Source organism: Ips typographus, linkage group LG16, assembly GCF_016097725.1.
Source record: "Ips typographus isolate SLU linkage group LG16, UJ_Ityp_2.0, whole genome shotgun sequence".
NCBI lineage: Eukaryota > Metazoa > Arthropoda > Insecta > Coleoptera > Curculionidae > Ips > Ips typographus.
In genome coordinates, this window is record NC_138437.1 from 4,734,573 (window position 1) to 4,757,286 (window position 22,714).

General features: G+C 32.0%; 1 protein-coding gene and 1 long non-coding RNA gene across 5 annotated transcripts in view; one reads left to right on the plus strand and one right to left on the minus strand.

Moving 5' to 3' along the window:
* Positions 1 to 22,714, minus strand: part of tgo (Aryl hydrocarbon receptor nuclear translocator homolog tgo) — a 39,107-nt gene that overhangs the window by 11,977 nt on the left and 4,416 nt on the right. For all 4 annotated transcript variants that reach the window (XM_081994652.1, XM_081994654.1, XM_081994655.1 and 1 more), the window contains exons 2-3: positions 11,917 to 11,997; positions 1,696 to 1,856 (exon numbers count right to left, since the gene is read on the minus strand). In XM_081994652.1, the coding sequence (XP_081850778.1) occupies positions 1,696 to 1,856; positions 11,917 to 11,997 (242 nt within the window). The remainder of the gene's footprint in view (positions 1 to 1,695; positions 1,857 to 11,916; positions 11,998 to 22,714) is intronic.
* Positions 16,482 to 16,770, plus strand: LOC145739142 (uncharacterized). The gene is made up of 2 exons (XR_014180904.1): positions 16,482 to 16,593; positions 16,646 to 16,770. It is a non-coding gene; the product is annotated as an uncharacterized LOC145739142 (long non-coding RNA).

A 22,714-nucleotide genomic window follows, 5' to 3' on the forward strand; every position in this document is an offset into this window, starting at 1 on the left:
TACAATCATTTCACGTCTTGCTATTTGGAATTTTTTGACCGAGTCGTGTTTAAGTCAATCAGTTACGTGGTACCTAAAAAAATAGGTTATTTGATACGACTTGTTCGATTATTGTTCTTAACTGTAACTTTCACGCATTTGATGCCACTAAAATGCAAGACCCTGCCTTTAAGCAATTTTTACAATATAACGGAAAATTTCGTGCAGACATGCTCAAAAAGTAATTAGATGGAAAGTTTTGTTCATATTTTGGAAACAAAATTAGACTCGACACCACCGTATAGTGTTCTTAAATTTTTCCTCAATTTAATAAAACACTTGGCAATTTTCTGGTAAAACAATATCTGTTTTAATAGCAAACAACCCCACAGTGGAGTTGTTAGTGTAAGTGTAAGCAAAAAACACACAGTCGATCTGTACTTAAGACAATGGAAGCTTATCTTAAAATAAGCCACAGTTAGCTGGCTGTCATTTTACAGTCATAGTGAAATTCATATGTTTAAAAATAGCTGTTTTTATTATATTCTAAAAAGGGAAAAACCTTGCTCAAATAACCCAGTGCTGGCGTGAATAAAGATGGCAAAATGCCAAAATAATATAAAGAATTTTAGGAGAAATCAAGAGAATGATTAAAAAAACGCTAATAAATGCACATCAAAAGCCCCAATTTAGGGAATGGGATTTGGACTATTTAGAAATTATAAAATGCCAAGTAGATGTGTTTCTTGGAGGAACCGTACTGTAAGTAGTATTTACAGCTCCATGGACCCAAATTTGACAGTTATTATACTATAGTGGAAAAGGTGTCTTAGAAATTTTGTCGAGATCGACTATGTGTTTTTTGCATCAAAAATACGACTTGTAACTAAACCATTCAGAATATAGCCAGGAAAGAGCTTAAAACCGTCATAGTTAAATCCTGCATATATTGGTAATAAATTCGAATTTAGTTGCACTTTTATAGGAAAACTGTCCATAAACTAACATCATTAAAACGCGGAAAATTTGACGGCATCGTATTACAAATGTAATTGGTGTCAACTTTGTATTTTATAGGGGGCATATCGTGTTATCACCCGTGGTACAAGGTGGACGCATATCATCGTAAATTACGCTTTAATGGCTACCGCCTCGTAAATTCTGAAATTACTTCAATTCTATCAAATTGCTTCTGGGATACTGACCAGTACATTCGTAATTTAGCAAGTAAGGTTACATTGAATTTTTGCCCTCTGAACATGTAACCAACTAACCAAGCTATAAAATAGAACTTATCATCAATAAAAACAAATTCAAAAATTAGGAAATTAATGCATATGCAATATTGAAGCAGAATATAAACCAATTTGGAAAAAAAAAGAACGCTTGTCCTGCTGTGAAACCAGACTTAAGGCGTCCGAGAAAATTTAATCAGACGTCTCAGAATCTCAATATTTACGGCGCATAAATGAATGAAAAATAAAAAAATGCCTACAAAACATTTGTAGTCAGGGACCCAAAGAACTTTGTATAACAAACTGATTGCATTGCACACAAATAGATGTTAGCATAAATATTCAATGCAAGTCAGATGCTTGTGATACCGTTTAATTCGGATTGGGTTTCAGACCAAAAAACTTAATTTGTGTCATTAAAATCAACGTCAAAAATTAGGATAAGACCGAAGACTAAAAACAGTACTTAAATGGGTGTTACCTCTAAGAGCCTTCATGTGTGCTACGGCCATCCGCAGAATGGTAAGCTTGTCAGGTTTCCTGGCCAGAGCACTGCAGGTGGGCACCATGTCTGACAGCTCCGTAATGTAAGCTGTCATCTTGTTCCGTCTCCTCCTCTCGATTTCGCAATGATTCTCCCTACAGTAAGTCGCAAGAAAAAGCCATCGGTCATTACAACTTTAGTCTAAGCTGGCACTGGCATTCCTATATTATTAATCCCACAACAAAAACCTCACACTTACATCAAAGAAACTTCCAAAAACATTTAGACAATGCAACGTTAGAACATATAATTAATCTGACACGAGTAATTTAGAAGTTACAGTATTTTTATGGTCGTTCTTGAAATAAGTACTCCAAAGACTGTTCACCATTAAATTGCTTTAGAATACTGTTACGGCCTTGACCCCCCAAGATGCGTGTAATGTCTTAAAAATCTGATCCATATCATCATCATTATCGTCATCATATCTCCGCTTGGTGCAACACAGTCGATATCTTATGGAAAGATTGATAGGCGTTTATTACTGTTGAAAGTCATGTAAAACAGACTTTACACCGTTTGATTATCGTTAAGGGTACTTTGGTTTTTAATAATTAATGGGATTTTAATAGACTTATACTTGCCTAACAACATGAACTTAAGTCTACTAGAAAACCTAAACCCCAGTATTAGTTTCAAATATTAAATATCAACATTAAAATGTCAGTTGGTACTGAATAAATGAAATATACAGTGTCTGTTTGGTAACGTTTTTATTTATTTAGAAGGTTTTGTCAGAGTTTTCTGTGACTTCGATGATTTAAGTGCCTCAAATTACCAAAATCTGTCAAATTTCAGGAAAACCATCCATCCATACATAAATTCTAATAATAAAATAAGTTTTGACAATAAACCTGAAATGTCTTCATTTTGGTTATATGTACCAAAGTCGTTTGGTTCATCTATTCTTCTTTTGACAAGCTTTCATTATATTTTTCGTCAATTGGATTGATTCCCAGGGAAGATCTGATATGTAAATACTTTCTTTGATTTTAGACTTATTAGCTTAGAAGAAACAATACAAACCATTAATAAACCATACACATTTTATAATTGTTACCAGTTGGATAAAGAAATACAAAAAGAAGTTGCCAATGTCAATCAAATAAAATTTTGATATTCTGCTTTTATTTATCTTTTCTTGCTACTTTACCTTTGTCCCAAAAATTCTTTTAGGGCTTTCCTTTTTGTAATTTATTGTTTTTCTTTTCTGTCTCGTATCATTCATTTGTTTTATTTGAGAATTCAACCGGAGACCATCAGGAATTGGGTGCTGATGATGGCCTGGTAGACCGAAATCCTTTTCACAAGATGGTAATATACTTATGGCATTTTTCTCCTAAATCAGCATTACCAACCAAAAAATTTACTTTTTTCTCTGCCAGTTTGATAAAAAGGTGCAACACCTATGAATTGTCACTTGTCAAATATAGTCTGAATATGTCAAAATTGTATGTTTTGTTTTTATTAATTTTTTCTTATTACTTCACCTTTGTCCCGACTTTTCTTCGACCAGGACGACCAGAATTTGACGATTTTGGGTGCTGATGATGGTAGGGTATAATCCGAATCACCAAAAGCAGAATTTTTCCGCTAAATCAGCATTACCAACCCAAAAATGTATTTTTTTACATTTTTTGAGCATCCTATTAGTAAAGATGCTTCTTTTGATTTTTAGAGGATTTCTTGCTCTAATTTACTGTTTTGTTATTTTTCTACTTCGGTCATTTTAAGTGTATTACGGTTTATTATAGATTTTTTCTGAAAATGTTGCTGTAAATAATCTGCATATACAGGGTATCCCTAAAATGTACGAAAAAATGCTACTACAGTGTTCTTGAGGCTTAAATGTGAATAAGATTTAGAAGGCGTCGCCTGTGGTACTTGAGACACTCTGTATTTTACTCTAAATTTAAAATTTTTATTCTCTAACGTATTTTACCCCAAAAAAGGTATAACTGTAACTGGTAAGAGTTGGTTTGAACCACGCTTTTTGAGATACATATTTGGATTTAAAAAACTAGTAGTAAATTCGGTAAAAGCGTTTAATTAAAATAATTGCCACTAAAAACTAAATTAGTTACTTATTTCTCTAATACAAATAATAACTAATAAGAAATTTTAGCAACAAAAAATTAATTGGATTTAAAAAGATTACTCACGAAAAACGAAAACTATATTGTACTTTTGACACTCTGTATCTCCGACCTTACTCACATTTAAGCCTTAAGAACATTGTGGTAGCATTTCTTTAGCACATTTTAAGGACATCCTGTATTGTGCATATTTTTTTAACCTTCTCCTGCATTTTGTGTGCTATCCATTTTACATTAACGTCTTATTTCTTTAATTATCCGCCAACTCATATTTTCCTTCCTCCTTTCTAATTTTTAACATTTCTCTGAAATTCTTCACTATTTTTAGCCAAATACCCTTTTTTCTGTCATTCTTCTTCATCTGTGCTGTAACTCATAATTTGAAAACACCAGAATAAAACCAATATGCATTTAAAAATTGAAACAAAATTTCTTTTTGATTACTTTGTATTAACAAAACTGCAGTGAATATTAAAATTTAACAAGAAAACAAAGCAAATACCTTTCTGTGTATTATGCGAAGGAAGCTTGAATTAATAATACCTAAGTAATTAAAGTCGTATGTGAATGATTCGGTTGTTGAATATGGATATTCTTGGACTGCAAACAGGTATAAATAGAGAAAATTTATGAAATGAGATATTTAGCTTAATAATTGTTAATTATATGTTTCTCTACTTGGCCAGGAATAATTGACATCAACATAATTAACATGAGTGATATTTTCCCAGTCGAAACAGTCGAAATAAAATGAGGAATTTAGTAGAGGTTCAAAGAAAATCATTTTGGCGTGCAAAACCGCGTGAGAAGAAAGACAATAGAGTTTCAACCTTTTTAATGGCCATATTTGCAACACATATCTTTGACTTAGGGCAACAACCACAGTTTTTGTCTTAAATAGTTCTTGAAAGTTTTATTTCTAGAGCTTTAATTAATTATTGTTAAAATAAACCATTCTGGTCAAGCAAACAACTCTTTAATCCTAGCAATTAAATGATAAGCTGACGTATTTTTCACAGAAATTACATTCAGTTTAGAATAAAATTAGCTTAATTATTTTAAAATGCTGGGTTTTTTTAACAACAATATAGTACATCCTCCTTGAATGATGTTTTGTCTATTTTTAAACTTAAAACAATAAGAGCCTACTTAATCATAAGTAGTTTTATTGTTCCTATAGTGAATTTCACTTTAATGTCCCTGCGAGTGATTAAATCCATAACTAAGCCAAATGACATGCTTGCAGTTGATTCCGCATGTTCTTATGAAGCTTCGACGGTGTTCCAGGATCATTCAATCCGATCTACTGGTAAAATGGTATTTACAAGAAAATAATAGCCTGAAGGTACCGATATGAAGTCTCAATCACAGGTACAATTACATTTAATATGTAGGTGTATGTCATGTAACAATAATAATATCTTCACTTTCGTCTGTAGTATTGCCGCTCGTGCATTACCGTTGAAGGCTATGCCATTTTTTGATTAGTATGGCTGAGAATTTTGTAATTTACTCTCGAAAAATGCCACTTTCAATTAAACACCTGCAATTCCTCACCGCAACTTTTTCAATAACCACAATTATTATGAATTCGAGGGTTTTCTAGCTACCATTCGGCCAGCCGGAGACAAAAAATTTTACTAGTAATTTGAAAAAAAAAGTTGACAAAACGTGAAATAAATTACCCCTACATTTTATCTTTATTGTATAACTCTAATTTTTGATACTATGATTTGTTACGCTTGAATGGCAGCTGCTTTAAAATTTAATTACGCTTTTAAAACCTGAACTAACCTCAGCTTGACCTCTTTTCGTCATACACAATACATTTGAAAATATGTTTCATTATTTCAAAACCGCATGTCTGCCTGCAAAGACCAAACATTTCATTAGACATTTACGTTTTTTCTTGATTGATTTTTTTCTTAAATTCAGCATCAATCTAAAAGATTAAACCTCCATTTGCCCGTTAACTGAAAAGTTGACTGTTAGAAAGTGCTACCGAGCTATGTAAAACCATGTAAAATATTGTGTAACATTTCGATAAAAGCTCATCATTTATACGATAAAATCGCTCCGCTACCCACTCGTTTCGAGAGAACGGAGAGTTTGAAACAACGGAATTTGGTTACATTAACTAAATCTATTACTTCTTCGATTTCGTGCTTTTGCTGAATTTCGCCTATGAGATTTTTATTCCAATAACAATGCATAATACAGAAAGGTAAGTTACAAAACAAATTGTCTTGACCTATTGTAAACCAACGACTATTAAATGAACGTTGATTGTGTTGACTATAATAAAACTAGAGAGGATTGTTAAAATATGGTAAGATGAAGAAATGCAGTTGAATTCAATTTAACAAGAACACAAAAATATCAATTCTGCAGATGACGTTACCTATGATGTTCTTGTAAATAATGGACAAAAATTCCTTCATTATATTGTGTGTGTGCATGATTGAAGGAATAGGTTGTTTTATTGGTAAACGATCAAAAAAGGATTGATAGCTTTAACTTCAACGTTATTGCAGCGTCTTTACCCTAGATGAGACAAAGATAAATCAACAGGTTTGTCGATTATTATTGCCGCAACACAACGTCAATTACAGGGATACAATCAGCCATAAATGATCATGTTTTCGTTAAAAACTTGTTTGGATATTACCAGACAAAATTATGCATAGAGATGGAAAATTCTGGGAAATTTATTTTTGGAGAAAATGCCAAGAGAATGATGAATGAAACAAAAGCAACAATTCAGGCAATGGAATTGGAAGAACCACACTGCGAGTAGCCTTTAAAGGTCCATGTAGCCAAATTTGATAGTTCTAACGTTAAGAAACACTTTAATACTTTTCATACGTCACGTGACCGCTGTCATAACTGTCAAAATTAACTCTCCAGTAACCTGAAAGTAGAAAATGCCAAATAGATGTGTTTCTTTGAAGAATTGCACTGTACGTTGTGTTTACAGCTCCATGGAACCAAATTTTTGACAGTTACGACGTTAAGGTTCACGTGAGAACTGTTTAATTTTTATTACTATTTTTATACGTCACGTGACAGCTGTCATAACTGTCGATACCCGTGACCTGAAACTATGAAATTAGAAAAGCTAATTTGACAACTTACAACGTAAGTTGTGTTTAGAGCTCCATGGAGCCAAATTTGACAGTTAGGACGTGAAGGAACACATTACTAATTTGTTTACGTCACGTGACACCTGTCAGACCGGAAAGTATAAAATGTCAAATAGATATGTTTTGAGAAATTGCACTGTCAGTTGTGTTTACAGCTTCATAGAGCCACATTTGACAGTTCTGACCTTAAAAAACACTTTAATACTTTGCTTGCGTTATGTGACGGAAAGTATAAAATGTGTGAATGTTCTGAACTCATCTGAATTCTCAAAGCAGCTAGAGAACGCATCTTTAACAACAAAACTAAGAACTACATGAAGAAAAGGGTAATAATGGAGAGTTGTAGGGAATTATATTCTCTACAAGACTGCATCAGTGCACTTTTGCCCTAAAACGTCATTTAAGGGAGAAATTCCCCCAAAACTGTTTTAAAAACTGAAACGAGTCCATAACTCGGTTATTTGAAAAATTATCAAAAAAGTGTAACAAGGGAGAGTTGTAGGGAATTATATTCTCTATAATGCTGCATTAAGGCACTTTTGCCGTAAAAGGTCATTTAAGGGAGAAATTTCCCCAAAACTGTTTTAAAAAATAAAACAAGCCCATAACTCGGTTATTTGAAAAATTATCAAAAAAGTGTAATAAAGAGAAGTTGTAGGGAATTATATTCTCTATAATGCTGCATTAAGGAACTTTTGCCCTAAAAGGTCATTTAAGGGAGAAATTTCCCTAAAACTGTTTTAAAAATTTATCGAGTCCATAACTCGGTTATTTGAAAGAAGATGACAGAAACACTTTTAAAACAAGGCTCATGGTTTAGAAGAAACTCGACAACGTTGTAAAACTAAAAAATGTGAGCAATGTAAAAAAAAACAAAACCAGAAGAGGGGTCTTTTCCATTATAATATTATGCGTCATTATATACCCTTCTGGTATTCGTACATTTCCACTGAAAGATAATGGACTTCTATTCACATTAAAACTAAAAATCCTTTGGGAAAAGAATAAGTAACTACAAAGTTTCAATTTTTTCACTTTCTAGAATTACATTTAGAAAAAAGAGTTATTAATTTATTAACATTTGACAAATAAAGAAGGAATATTAAAAAATCTGAAGAGAAAATTACCTTGGGTCATCTCTAATTATGCACAAACTAGTATTAATAATGAAAATAATAATATACTCAAAAATTATTAATAAAACTTTGAGGTTCTCAGTTCTCACAATTTACAGCTTAAATCCAAATAAAAGTAACAAAATCATAGCACGTTAAACAACTGACCCGTTTTCCCCACAAGAGCAATTGGTCCATTCTAAAGTCTGTTGTCCTTAACAATCGTTGTTTAACTCCACCCCAAGTCCCATTACTGATTGTTTATTGCAATTATTTTGCCTTTCTTCTCTCCTAGGAGTACCGCAAAACAGGGCCGACCGCCAGACAAATAATAGTCCCCTGGTCCTTAGAGTCGGTTTCAAAGTGTTTCGTGTACGAAATTGCTTAAAAAGTTCAACCGATACCCAATTTTCGTAATTATTGCCACCGAAGACCAGTTCTGTCTTATTAGTCGTATAATCGAAAAAGGTTTTTTTGGTTAGAATTGAAAATTTAATGTGAGTTGTTTGACGAGGATACCAAACTGTTAAACCTAAAAATATACGATACATATTTGTTAAAGGGAAATAATTCTCCTCTAAATCGATATAGCAAATAATAATGTTTAGCAAACTCAATACATAACATTTTCACGCTATTCTCCATTAATTGGTAGTAAACCGTTTTATATCAATATTTACACTGTAATTGTATAGTTAGCGAGCGGTACGATAATAAATTGCAGAATGGAGGGAAAAAATGCATTTGTGTTTTAGGTTCGTTTGCAAATCCCACTGCACATTTTAATTATTTATTAAAAGATACCCCAAAGTTCACGCTTGCTGATTTCCAAATCAGATCTATCTGAAAGGAATCTTTCACTTTTACGCCGGCGAGGTGCAATTACTTCAAATTAATTGCTAATTGTTAAACAACTCTTTCTTTAACTCTCAGCTATCACAATTAAGTGGTGTATCATTTGGATCAGATGTACGCCTGCTCCTGATTACCGTATATGTGTATAATTAAGTTAAAAATTACAGTTTGCTAATTAAACAAAAAAAAACGAGTGAAAAAAGTTTCTGACAGAAATCCTCGACGAATTCTGGCGTGGCCGTTCTAATTTTTTCTCAGAAAGAATTTCGAGTTCCTAATTTACCATTTGTCTTTACATTACAAATTATTGAATTAAACCGACACCGAACAGTTATTCGAAGCTTAACAAAAACTTCAACCCATGAACACAGTACGGCACAGCGTAACTCGTGTAAAATCTCCGCAGGATTATATGGAAAATTTCTTCGGAACCATACACAGCTTCGGGTTATTACTGTGAAATCGTTTTATAAAAGGAGCTCCAACATCCCGTCATATCTAATTCATTAAAACCTGTCTATTCTCGATTAGCTGGGGTTAATGAAGCGGTCTCCTTTGCTTTTTTCACTCTACAATACACTGTACAGAAAAAAGATGGATTATACTGTTGGTTAACACATAATTGAATTAAAAGATTAATGTATGTACATTTTAATTATAGAAAAAACTGAGTTTGGCAAAGTAGTTCACACAGTCGTAAATACCGTTCAAAATATACTCAATATGGCAGCAAAATCGAGTTCAAATTACGGGCGTTGTTAAAAGTAGGCATTTCAAAAATAATATATCATTATGCATCGAGAATATACTTCGTACAAATTATCTGACAGATCTTTAACTGTGGGAACGGCCCCAAATCTGGCCATTATTTAAATTTCCAAATAAGCTGTGCTGGTAACAGTTCAAATTTGCCATGAGAAATGGAGAAATTGTAGTAACTTTTTTAGCTAGAACAACATTCATTTTTATGAGCATGTAATTACTGCGATTACCGTTTTATACTCGTTTTACTTTCTTCGTATGTAGTTTACCCACTAAAAAATTATTAGAAGCATCTTTCATAAACCACTCATACAATTTAACCAAATAACATCTTGTGCTTGGATAACAATTAAAAACCGATCAGGTTAAAAGATAATTACATGGTTAAAGAGATAATTGAAGTAGAACATCATGTATACAGTAAATTAAACCAATTTCTTCATAAACTGACGCGTGTAATAGTTGATACAATGTATCAGTTAGTAATAGTTGATACAAGTTTTTGTTTATCATGTTGTAATGCTTTAATTTTTCAGAAAAATACAGGAATGATAATATTCTTTACTGTGATGGCATTTTCAGATTTTTGCCACTTCACTTTATTATCTAAATTATGACAAATAATATGTTTTTGTGATGAGAAAAATTTCACACTATAAAAATGTTTCCAGGAGATTTGAGGGAAAACTTCTTTATGGTCAACTCAGAGGAAACAAGGTCCAAAATACCAAGGAAAATGTCATTGTGCCAAAGGGCATTAACATTGCTAAAATTCATTAATACTTTATAGAGTAGATGAATAAGTAATGAAGATCTTTGATAATACAGCAAACTGGCATTGTTATTAGTTGTAGACTGAAAAAGACTGTTTACTCAATTATGAATTATTCTGTATACAATGAATACAGTTTTAAAGATGTATTAATTTTCAAATATTGTTTGGTTCTGTATTCTTAAATAATATTACTGCTCTCTGAAGCAATAAAAATAGAGAGAACCAAATCAATGCAAATTTTGTGATTTCTTGCCTCTTGTCTCAACAAGTTCTTCAAATGATCACATCTTATAAAGTTTCTTAAGAGGGAGCTACTTGTTCTGTCTTCTTGATGAAGCACCACTTCAAACCAGATAACCTAAATAGTACATGCGTGATGGCATTTCAGCCCATTTTGGTATACACCTTCACTTAAATGCAACATAACCGGATCATTAGATAAGCTAAGAAAGCACTTGACATTGGTCTGCTGGACCTTCAGATTTGAACATCTTTGACTTTAGTATCCGGGATCAGAGATCTTCATTTGATTTCATTCCTCTTTATATTACACACAAGTAAGAAACAACAAGTAATGTAATATCTGTCTCTAATTAGAGTTTTGGCCATAAGATTGGATAGAGTAAGTTATTGTCTTTGGTTTATGCTCTAAAATTTATACATGCAATAACCAGTAGTTTCAATAAGATGTCTAGGAATAATACTTTAGCGGACATTAGTTGGGATAATCCTATCAAAATAACCTTCTAATAACTAAAAAAAAATGATCTGTGGCTTCATTCTTAATACTGAACTTTCAAGATGGAAGACCTCAAACATAACCTTTAGCCTCTTGCAAAACTATAACATCCAGAGTCATCGAATGCCCTCAGGCTCTATTTGGCCCGTGGCTCTAACATCAAAAAGAAGTGCTGCGCTGATCAATGATGATCTAGACTGAGACTTTCGGACGGAAGAAGAAATAAAGCAAAATAGTGTGATAATAGTATTAACCCTGATGGGGTAGAACTTCTTGAGGTAATTATATTGAGGTTGGAAAATACTTGATCCTTTTTTTAAAGTATAAAATTAGAATGGGTTATCTCTTGAAATTCGAATTCATCTATCGTTTGGACCGGCGGATCAGTGGATCGTGTTCCCGAGCAAATCGTGACCTGCCCCGAGCTGCGCGGAGGGAGGGACGCTAGGTTCCCACGCTGCTGCGCCGATGCGCCCCTCTCTCCGCGCACAAGGACGCCTTTCGCCTCTTCTTCTTTCCTCATTCCTATTCAACCCAGAATTGATGCAACCAGGAAGAAAGCAAAACATTCCTAGTCAATAGTCGTTGATCTAACTTTTACTTGAATTTTTAGTAAGTGTAAGGTTTTTTAATTCAAACTGCGATTCAAACCTAATCCGGAGTTGATAGTTACCTGGCAAAACGTTCTTTGTCTTGAATACTGTCGTCCTCCATCCTTGCGTATTTGCTACCACTTGGGTCGTCTTCATCTGACCTAAAAGCAAAAAACTTATTTAGAACTTTTGCACACTTTACACGTATTGGGTGTTTTAAGTGTTTAAAGCACGCTCACCTACGTCAGTAATTTGTATACCAGGTACTTTTAAAAACCGGACTAATACAAATACAACACAACCAACTCTCAAATTGATTTGTATTAACGAAATTTTCACAACATTCAACAAAAAATTTGCTGCAATTTTCTGATTGATAATCTAAAAAAATTGAAGGAGGAATCAGTACTTTTAGCTTGTCTCTCGTATCCTCCACAGGGCTCATTAAATGTCCGGTAAATAACTTAATTCCACTAAGCACATAAATGTCATGATTGAAAGTTCTGTTTCAAAAATATGGATATCGTAAAAATGAATTACTTCCATTTGTACAGGCGCTCACGTCATGACTTGGTTCAGGTAGAAAATTTTATGTATTTTCAAGCGTCGTATTTAACATTTTTAGACAATCAATTTTCGAGTTATGTGACGTGAATTAAATGTTTTAAATAAACAATTTGTACACGAAATGTATTTTTTTTTTGTGAGCCACATACAGTAAGATGCGTGTACTAGCGTACTAAAAACCTTCACAAAGAACAAGTATATAAAAACGCTTTTTTTCAAACCAACGGAATACTTTAGAACAAATTATAATTGTTGATAATTAGCACCGGAAACAAATATTGTTTTATGAATTATTAAAAACTCAATCAGAACATGAAGCTCCATTAGTAATCCATACATTATGTATTTACACAATTAAATCTAAATTACTAAAAGCGCGGAAAATTTCATTGAAAATTGTGTCACTAACAATAATCGCAAATTTATTAGAAACTATCAATATTTGCAATGTCATTAAGAAACAAAAGTTTTGAAGCATACAGTTAATCCTCAATTTTGACTTGTAAATACAATCAGTTTGTCTGACATTACAGAGTGCAGCATCATTTACTACGCATGACAAACTACATCCACCAACAAAACGAACAGTCGAAACAGTGAAAAATTAAGTAAATAAATTACCAGTTAAAACAAAATTACCTACAGATAGAGGCTAACATGACTATTGTTCTTCGGTAACATAAAAATACATCAACAGCGAGTTGTTGTTCAGCTTTACACGGTGCGTCTATTGAAAAACGGGGTGTTCTTATTCTTAATAAACTGTCCTTGAAAGTACCAATATCAAGCATCGATTCTTTACAGAACATTGTTAAAGATCGCTTCTACTATTTGCATATTAGAACTGCTACTTTAGGAGAAGAGTTACTTAAAGGTTGTTGAGTCATTCGCTATGCAATACTTCGTTAATCTAATAATTAGAGATTTCATCTAAATAGTTTGATGATATATTTTTTAGTTATAATTCAATTCAACAAAGAAGAATAGCCTGAAGGTGATGACGCAATTGACATTTTGCCTATATTTTCCGATAGTTATAAAACCTTCAGATATCGATCCGTGTTGCAAAATCCTACAGGACAAGCCTCAATCAATGCCAATTAAAATTTAGTCTATAAATTAACGTAAGCTTTGTTTTACTCAGCCATTTCTAAATTCCTCATTTTCTTGGGTACAGCCTCTTGACTTGGCTTTTAACTTTATCAGACTATAGGATTTACGTCCATTAAAAATCCTATTGTTGGCACATAAGGTATTAGATCACTTAGAACGGTGTAAAAACATTAGAACAGAATCTAGTTTTGATCATCATATTTGGCACATTTTGTATTAAATGTCTTATTTTGGGAAAAGTTTAGTGTATCTCAAACTCATTACATTTCTAAAACAATTTAAAGTTTTAGCATTAGAATAATATGTTTCTTAATCTTAGGTTTATACAGAGCGTTCTAAAATTGTTGCTCTAAAAAGAATATATATACTCATAATCCTAACTTTGACAGATAAATCTCAGATTCTGGTTATTATCATGCAATTTCATTACCAGAATATAATTTTTCTACTATTAGTAATAAGTCACAAGTTTTTACCAAAAACCTTTTGTAAAGAAGATAATAATAACGTTATTTTTGAACTTCTTGCACGACTGAGTAAACTTTATAAACAATGACCTACAAATTTATTTTATGCAAGATGTGCTGCATGGCTGCTCATGGGGTTAGTTAATTACACTAAATGTACAAAATTGACGAGATCAAATTTTTAAAGTTCTGCTGCATTTGTTCGTAAATAATACCTTGTAACTTAATACAGTTTTAACACACAGAAATTTAGATAAAAAACTTATTAGTTAGTTTAATTTTTTTTGAATTAGTTATTTTTGTGCGATACAATGAGCGTTTACCACAAATTAGCAATGGAGATAGAGAAGCATACACAGACACAGTGTTGCCAACCCTTAAAAAATATATTTCCCTCAAAAACGTTTTAAAAAAATTGCCAGATTTCACTAAAATTTCCCTGAAGTCTAGTCTTTTTTTGAACATTTTTAGGATAAGTCACAACCAGCCACCTATACAATTTACTTTTATAGCTTCACAGAGTGGTATTTGACAGTTTAGAGCGTTTTGACATATGGACTAGCTCCAAAAAACGATCGCTTCACGTCACATCTGTCAAAAATCCTGCTCTAAAAAACATTTAATGTGAATTTTAACAGATTGTACTAGTTTGGTCATTTTGTAGCTCCATGGAAAAGATATTGATAGTTCCCAAGTTTGACAGATTGAAATATGCTCAAAATAAACAGATACACTGTCCACTTCTACTCATGGACCTATAATTAAGTATTAAATATGATTGTACTGTCTTTAAGCAATGTTTTATAGTTTGATAGCTTCCTGGAGTTGTATTTGACAGATTGAATTCATTGTAACAGATCGAAGAACTTTCAAGTGCATAATAATATGATTTACACTGACTGTTTAGCTTTTAAATTAGTTTTGTAGTTTGATAGCTTCATGGAGTGGTGTTTAACAGTTTCCAAGTTTATGACAGATTGAAATATGAATAAAATAAACAAATACACGTCACGACTGTCCAATTTATTTTTCTAACCCTGTATACAGACAAATATTTTTGTTGCTTCAATTAAAATTAGCTTTTGAAATTATTCTATAGTTTAAATGCAAATATTCTCTTACTGACGGTTATTTCACTGAAACTAACTGTACAAGCTTATTTTATTTTGGTTCAGATCTTTATGATATTATTATCTTTTATATTATGATATTTTTTTTTAATTTTTTTCGGACTTAAAGAGAGTATTTTCAAAAATAAAAAAATCATGGGAGACCCCCATTGGTTTTTTTTTCTCCCCATTGGTTTTTTACACTCAAATCTGTGAGTAATGACTGCAAAATGTAGAACACATTAAACCATGAGTAATGTTCTTAAATATTATTCTACATGTCTTTAAAAGGCTTTATTCCCTAGTAAAGAATGTGTATTCTACTTAAATTGGGGGTGGATCAGTGACTGCATTTACAAAACTGCATAACATCAATTTGCATTCGAAATTACGGACTCGAAGCAAATCGGTGGAACGATTTATTTTTGTCTAGTAAATCAAAGAATTATGCTCATTACTAACAAATTAAATTTTCCAAAGGCTTCAGCAGTGCCTATTATGGTAATATAAGGAATGATCGATGATTACAGGCCTTAACACTGAGCATGTTACTTCATATTTTGAATAAGTAATGCGTATGAAATTATGGCAATTATAAGCGGTTTCGTTTCTAGCCTTTCACACTTTTCAATTACCTATGTTAGTCAGAATTGATTTGAACGAGTTTGAAAGATAGGTCCAGCGTATGGATGTTTCAATGTCAGTGATCACGCAAATGCCAAGAAATTGTATTTTTCAGGCCTTGGAGCTAAGTATGTGAACATGAAATTTTCAGCTTTCATAATATTCTCACTAGTAAGAAGAAGCGTTGGGTTTGGTTTGGTAACAATCAGATTAAAGGTGTTGATAAACTTTTCGATAATATTGTGAAAGATTACGAACAAGTAGTGGTGCAATATGGATTTTCTAACCTACATAGTTGAATAGAAAGTAACGGTGCGCCAACGAATTATCTCCATCGGATAGCCATAAGTTTCGAATCTAGACCCATTTTAAATACATCTTGATCCAGTTTGCCGCGTTCCCACGCCCTCGCTGCATAATTCACCATAACTTATACTTTTATTTATACCGAGAGAGAGCATTATCTCTATCTGTGTCTTTATAATAGTTTTAACCATAGGCGCACACAGCAGGGTGTTGAGTATTAGCTAATTTAGTAGAGAAACACAATTAATCTAATTCTTTGATGTTATTACAAAAATAAAATGTCCGTAAAACGGTTCAAGTTCTGATTAAATCATGTTGCCTTTGTACTTTCTCGTTTCTTGTATTTACTAGAGTTACGAAATTGAACAAGATCCGTCCAATGGGTTTCGTTCAGATCCCCCGTAAAGAAACAGCAACCAATCAAGCGATTTCAATTAGTTGTTACTTATCATTCCCTCCGGACAACCATCTTATTTAAATTTTATATGTGATGACTTATTCATAAGAGAAGAACAGATCAACACTGAACGATTTGCTGCATTTGCAAAAACCACTAGTGTGTAATTAAGAGGTATAACCCATATATACTGTTTTTGACAACCATATCATTTTGCTTTTTTTAGTTGTAGTATAATGGATTTTTTCCTGCTGCGTAGCACTAGACAGTCAGTATCTATTGCAAAACTTTATATTTATTAGTTATGGCAAAGAATTGTATGTATCATTCAATAAATTGTTTTGAAGCGTATTTTCCTTGCCTATAATTAATCGCCTGAAAATAAAAGTATTATTTATTGCCATGATTCAGCTGCGCTAGCTAATATTTTACATTGATTTCCTGAGCAAATCCTCACTCAGTTGATAAACTATTTCCTTGAAAAGTCCAACATAAATCACAGGTCCGGGACAATTATTATCCAATCAATTTTTAAGATACGTTAGCAAGTTAACTTGACCCGTTGTTAAAGTGAACGTGTAAATTTCAGTCAGTATCGAGTTCTGTCGTTTTCAAGCTGTAACAATATTTTGTTACAGGTAGTTGTAATTTACGTTGCTCCGATACTTTGTTTCTTTAGCTCACGGAAGTCGGTTCTGCAACAAGGTAACAGCAGGAAAAAACCGCTTCGAAAATTCAACCGCCACTCAAAAAGGTCAGGTACAACTCAAATTGTAGTTTGACTGCTTCAAGCTTATTATTATTCACGGTTTTAATTCGAATTTTCCAAATTCCAATTTTTAGATGCAATATATCATCACAACCATTTTGCCACATAGTAATTTATGTACTTTAATTACATCCGCGAACCATACTCGTTCAACCGGCAAATTACTTGTGAACTTTGCTGTTTTCCCTACGTAATAATTGTCATCACATTTTCTAGCCAATTATTTAAACATGTTTGCCGACAATTGTTAACCTTATCAGCTTAACGCCATCTGTTGGTACATGGTGATGGAGCTTTCTATAATGATTTTTTTGCTAAAATACCAATTGTTTTTGTTTTAATAATTATCTTACTATGTATTAACGATCATTGCTTATATTATGCAGTAATCTGGAAGCTATTTTCAATATACAACCTAACTCTGATATAGATCAGTGGCTGTTGAGTACCAAATGCAAAGATCGAGTAACTTATATGTAAATTCACAAAACTTATTATACAATACAAATATTAATTTCAAAATTTCAAAATTGCCTATTATTATTGTTTTCAGTGTTGTCAACACTTAAATGATATAATTTCCCCCAAAACTTGCTAAAATTTCAAAGGTTTTTTGTTCTTATACTTTGCAAATCCTTTAAGTGTCCACTTAAAATGCTATTATTACTTCTACTCAACATAGATTTGTTAATCTAAAAACAAACAGAATTTAGTCCTTGGATTTTTAAGTCACAACAGCAAAATTTAACTCATAAACCTATAAAATTCACTAGAAATAATTTAGAACTGTTTGAACAAGTTTGTTTTTTGCTTTTATAGCTTCATAGAGTAATATTTGACAGTTTGCAGTATTTTGACATATGGACTCCAAAGAAAACAGCTTAAGTCACATCTGTCAAAAATACTGCTCATGGAGCTCTGAAAAACACTTCGGTTTTGTAGTTTTATAGCTTTATAGAGTGGTATTTCACAATTGTGACAGATATAAATATGTCCAAAGTAGACATGTTATTTATCAAAATTTAACTTATGAAGCTATAAAGTACATTTAACGTAGTTTAACACTATAACAATTTAAACGCTTTTCAAGTAATGTTTTAGTAGTCTTATAGCTTTATGGAGTGGCATATGACAGTTTCCAAGCCCTGAGATATTTTAGTGTACAAACTCGAAGTATGTGAGGCATTTTGAATGACGTAGAAATAAAATATCAGGAAAATTAAAATTTATAGTTCTGGAAAAGTATTACACACTTTTTTATAATGAGACTACTTTATATACAGAGTAATATAATGTTTAGGTAATAACAAGTTTTTTTGATGAAATTAAAAAAATCCTTGAAAATCATTATATTCATATTCCTAGAAGAAATTAGATGATATTACCAAAGTCCACAAAATGTATTTTTTTATGAACAGCTTAAATTAGCAAAACAGCTTAATTTATCCTAAACTTCCAGAATATTAACTTCCTGTGCTGATTTCCAATATAGTTTTGGTAGGTTTGATTTTCAAACATTCAATAACAGCATTGGTTTTTGTTGCTTTTTAATTTTAAATAACAACATGTGTGCAAAACACAAAAGAAGAATGGAGAAAAGTCTAGTAATTTATATTGAAATACCCTGTACATTTTGATTAATTTTTGGTAAATTGGAGGGTGTAATTCATCTCAAAGTTATCATAATCTCAATAACAGAAGCCTTACATTCTATACCTTATGATTCTTAAAAATGCCACAAATGGAAAAATTTGAAGGCATTGTGAGACAGTTTAAAGAACTTCAAGCATTTCAAGGTATTTCAAGGCAATTTGAACCATTTTAGCATATTTTAAAGCATTAAATGGGATCTTAAGCAAGGATAGAGGCAGTGTAAGGTATTTTTCTACCTGTGATTTAAAAAATTTGTAATTCATTATTTTACTAATGTTAAAAAATATATTTTTAGACTACAAATTGTCATTCATACTAATTTAGAGTCAGAAAGAAAACAAATATTTCTGGCTGGGGCCAAACATAGACTATTGACCTAAATATTCAGTTTTAGCCAAAGCTAAAGGTGACAAAATTAATTTTAATTTGCTTGATATTTGTATCCAAAGAATAATCATTTATCAAAACAAAACCTAAATTTTGATAATACTTTTTGGAAAATACCAAAGTGATTTCAACAACATTTAAAAAGTTTGATATCGTAGGAAAATTAATTATCAATTCAATTATTGTTCCTAGCTCAACATGTAATTCTATTATTTAACACCAAAATTCGTGATAACATAAATTCCAGTATTTTAGTTTTTAGGTGGTAATTCAGTTGGGCAATAATTTTTCTAAAATTACCTAAATTTAGCAGATTCTGAAAATAACTGCATCTTGTATGCTGCGGCTTCCAAAAAGTAAAAACACAAATTTTATTAAATTAGTTTTGCCAACTTTCCATAACAGTGCTAAAACTCATAATCTAGTAGATAATTTTCAATATTAGGAATAGAAAAATGGTTTACATTTAACTAATTGTAATATGTAATATCTACGGATTTTTCTTAAGAAATTGCTCTAAAACTTTTTAATATTATTTGATCCACGAGTCTTTGACCCATACCAAAAGGTCATTGTTTCATTGTCTTAGAAACTAAACTGGTTCGACTAATAAATCAAAGGAATAATGGGCTTTCCAAACATACTTATGTTTATCGTTTTTAATATTAGAAGTCATCAAGGGGACCTACTAACTAGATCTTTGAACTAATCGATATTGTCATTAGTTTTGTTCTTGAGTATTGATTAGTATACCTTTATCTGCGATCTGGTCTACCGATGACGAATTTGTACAACTAAAATTCAATTGTCATTTAGTCTTCAAGCAAATTTTCACTTTTTTACTACCCACTTTCAAAATGTGTTTACTATTTCAAATTACAATCTCTTGTGTTGTAGTTATTAGATACGCTCACTACATACACAAATCGAGAGAAACCACACAAATGGATTTGTTTACGCAGTCTGCAACTCTCATCAAATAACAGCAACAGGTAAAAATCATAATTGTAATGAAACGCTATACAGATTTTCAAGATGTGCACAACAATAAGCTTTTTACAGTCTCTCGTGTAAATGGAACCATTATGTCAATCTCACTGAATGATTTACGGCCAGTCTTAACACACGTATGTTACAGTCATAACAAAAGTTATATACCAATATAAATTTTCAAGAAGCAGTAGCGAGAGTTGTTCAATTAATATTAATTATTTTTATGCTTAATGGGTTCTGTTTTCAAATGAATAAGAGATGCTCAATATGTATGTAAGTTGATATATCGACAATTATTCAAAGTGTTTATGGTTTAATAATTACCACAACCACTCAATCAGAATGTGTTTTATATGTTGGTTGGTCATTAATTATTAAATGTTCTATTGTATTGGTTTTACTTCTTGAGTTTTACCTTTTGGGAATGAAAATTGTATATAAAATTTAAAATAGTTAAAACCACTGCACCAACAATAGAATTACTAATTTGTATTTAAAGAAGAATTTATTAAAGCTTAATAAAACTAACTAACTAACAAAGCTTCAATAAATACACCTTTAAAGCTTACTATCTGACTTACTGCTAATTGCTTATGTTTCAAACATCTTTATTTAAACTCTGTTTCGTAATTATCAGTGATTTATGAAAATGACTGTAAAACCAATGGATTGTTTATGACATTGAAATTAGCTGTGTGCTGGTTTATTCAGTCGATTAAATTCGTTGATGCCTGTATATATTTCTTTCTTATATGTATCGTAAAGTGGTATAAAGTATCATAATTTTTCAAACCGCCAGATTAGTTTCACAATGCGTTGTTTAATTAACCTAGAAAAATTGTTATGTTTTTCATAACATGACCAACTTAAACGCTGTATCAGCGTTTTAGTCATATTTGTAACAAAATCTGTGTTTTACAACTTTTCTCATAGTACCACCGTTCCCCTTTATGCTTTAAGTCGATATAAAGTTTCAAATTAAGTAACTGTAGGTATACAAGAGCTGTTTAGTTAACCAGACATGTTCAGATTTTAAAATTTTCAGGAAATGATACTAACGCTTATAGAGACAAAATAATAAAAGCTGAAACGCATCACGCATAATTATTTGATATCAGTTAAAGAACATCTTTAAAATGAATGCCCACGGACCTTCTTGACCTTTTGATTCACAGATGCATCTACGTCACTGTGGGATATACCTTCAAAGTTGTATGTTAGATTTTTCCTAAGATTATTAAAAGTAATTAGGTAAAAAATTAAAGATATTACTCATTTTAGAGAGAAAGTAAAAGGACCAAAAAGACGGAAATTTCGACCCGTATCACTGGTATTTGCTGTTATTTGCCCTGGTCGGGCGATTACTCTCTGTTGCAGTTCTAAATCTGCGTTACGTGCCGTGATCGGCCGATAAAGGTCTCATTAGTAAACCGTAAATCGGATGATAGTGTCCCCTTTCTCCCTCGTCTCTAAATTACCCACCCCCAGGCCAGCGTTATTTTGATATCTCCCTCTCGAACGGTAAATCTCCTATTAAAACTTCTTTCAATTTAGCTCGGAGCTTCTAATTTTAACCCTCAGACTATTTTTGTGTAGTACATAATGAAAAAGGTGCGTCATTTCAATTCGTAACAGTAACCTTCGGTCAAAAAGAAAAAAACTGAATAATAACCTTTCATGAAATTTGTTTATACAAAAACGACGCCGTCTAAAATGTTGATAAATCAGATACGATCACTGAAGAAATCTTTTGTGTGTCTAAAACCAAATCTTTGATGTAACCATTGAAAACGCTGCGAATCTAACCATATACATGCAAGCTCATTGACCATAATCCGAATAATCATTAAGTACATCTTGTGGTTATTCCATGACTAATAAAGCTTTGATGTATGAGACTGTTCGATAATATGCTCAAATAGTTTATCTTAATTAACTAACAGGAATGTCCCCGTACAACATAAGAGACACAACCCTCCTAGAATAAAAACGTTTCCGGTGTGAAGTATTTGTTTCCGCGTTATCCCGGCTCAGGATCAAAATGTTCCTGTCTATCCCCTTTCTACCCGCAGCTCTTGTTTAGACAGACAGCAGGGATTACATTAAGAGGGTTTTACAATAATATGCTCTGATGTACGTTTCGTCCATTTCTATATCCTTACAGTTCATATGTGTTCAATGGACTAAACCAGTACACCCATTAAAATTTCATGAGATACTATGCTGGCATTATCTTAGATTTATCTACTTTACTCAAGATTAAGGTATTATTCTGACAACAAAGTTTTTAACTTGGCATTTATACTGGTATTATGGTGTATTACAGTGGAATGATGATTTTGTTGGCCATTCTGTTGTCTTTATACAGGGTGTTCAGTAAAGAATGAGCCAAAAAGCAAGGTTAGATTCTACACGTCAAAATAATTAGGATTCCACCAAACATGCTTTAATAAAATGTTGCTTCTCTTCGATATACAGGGTGTCAAAGTTAGT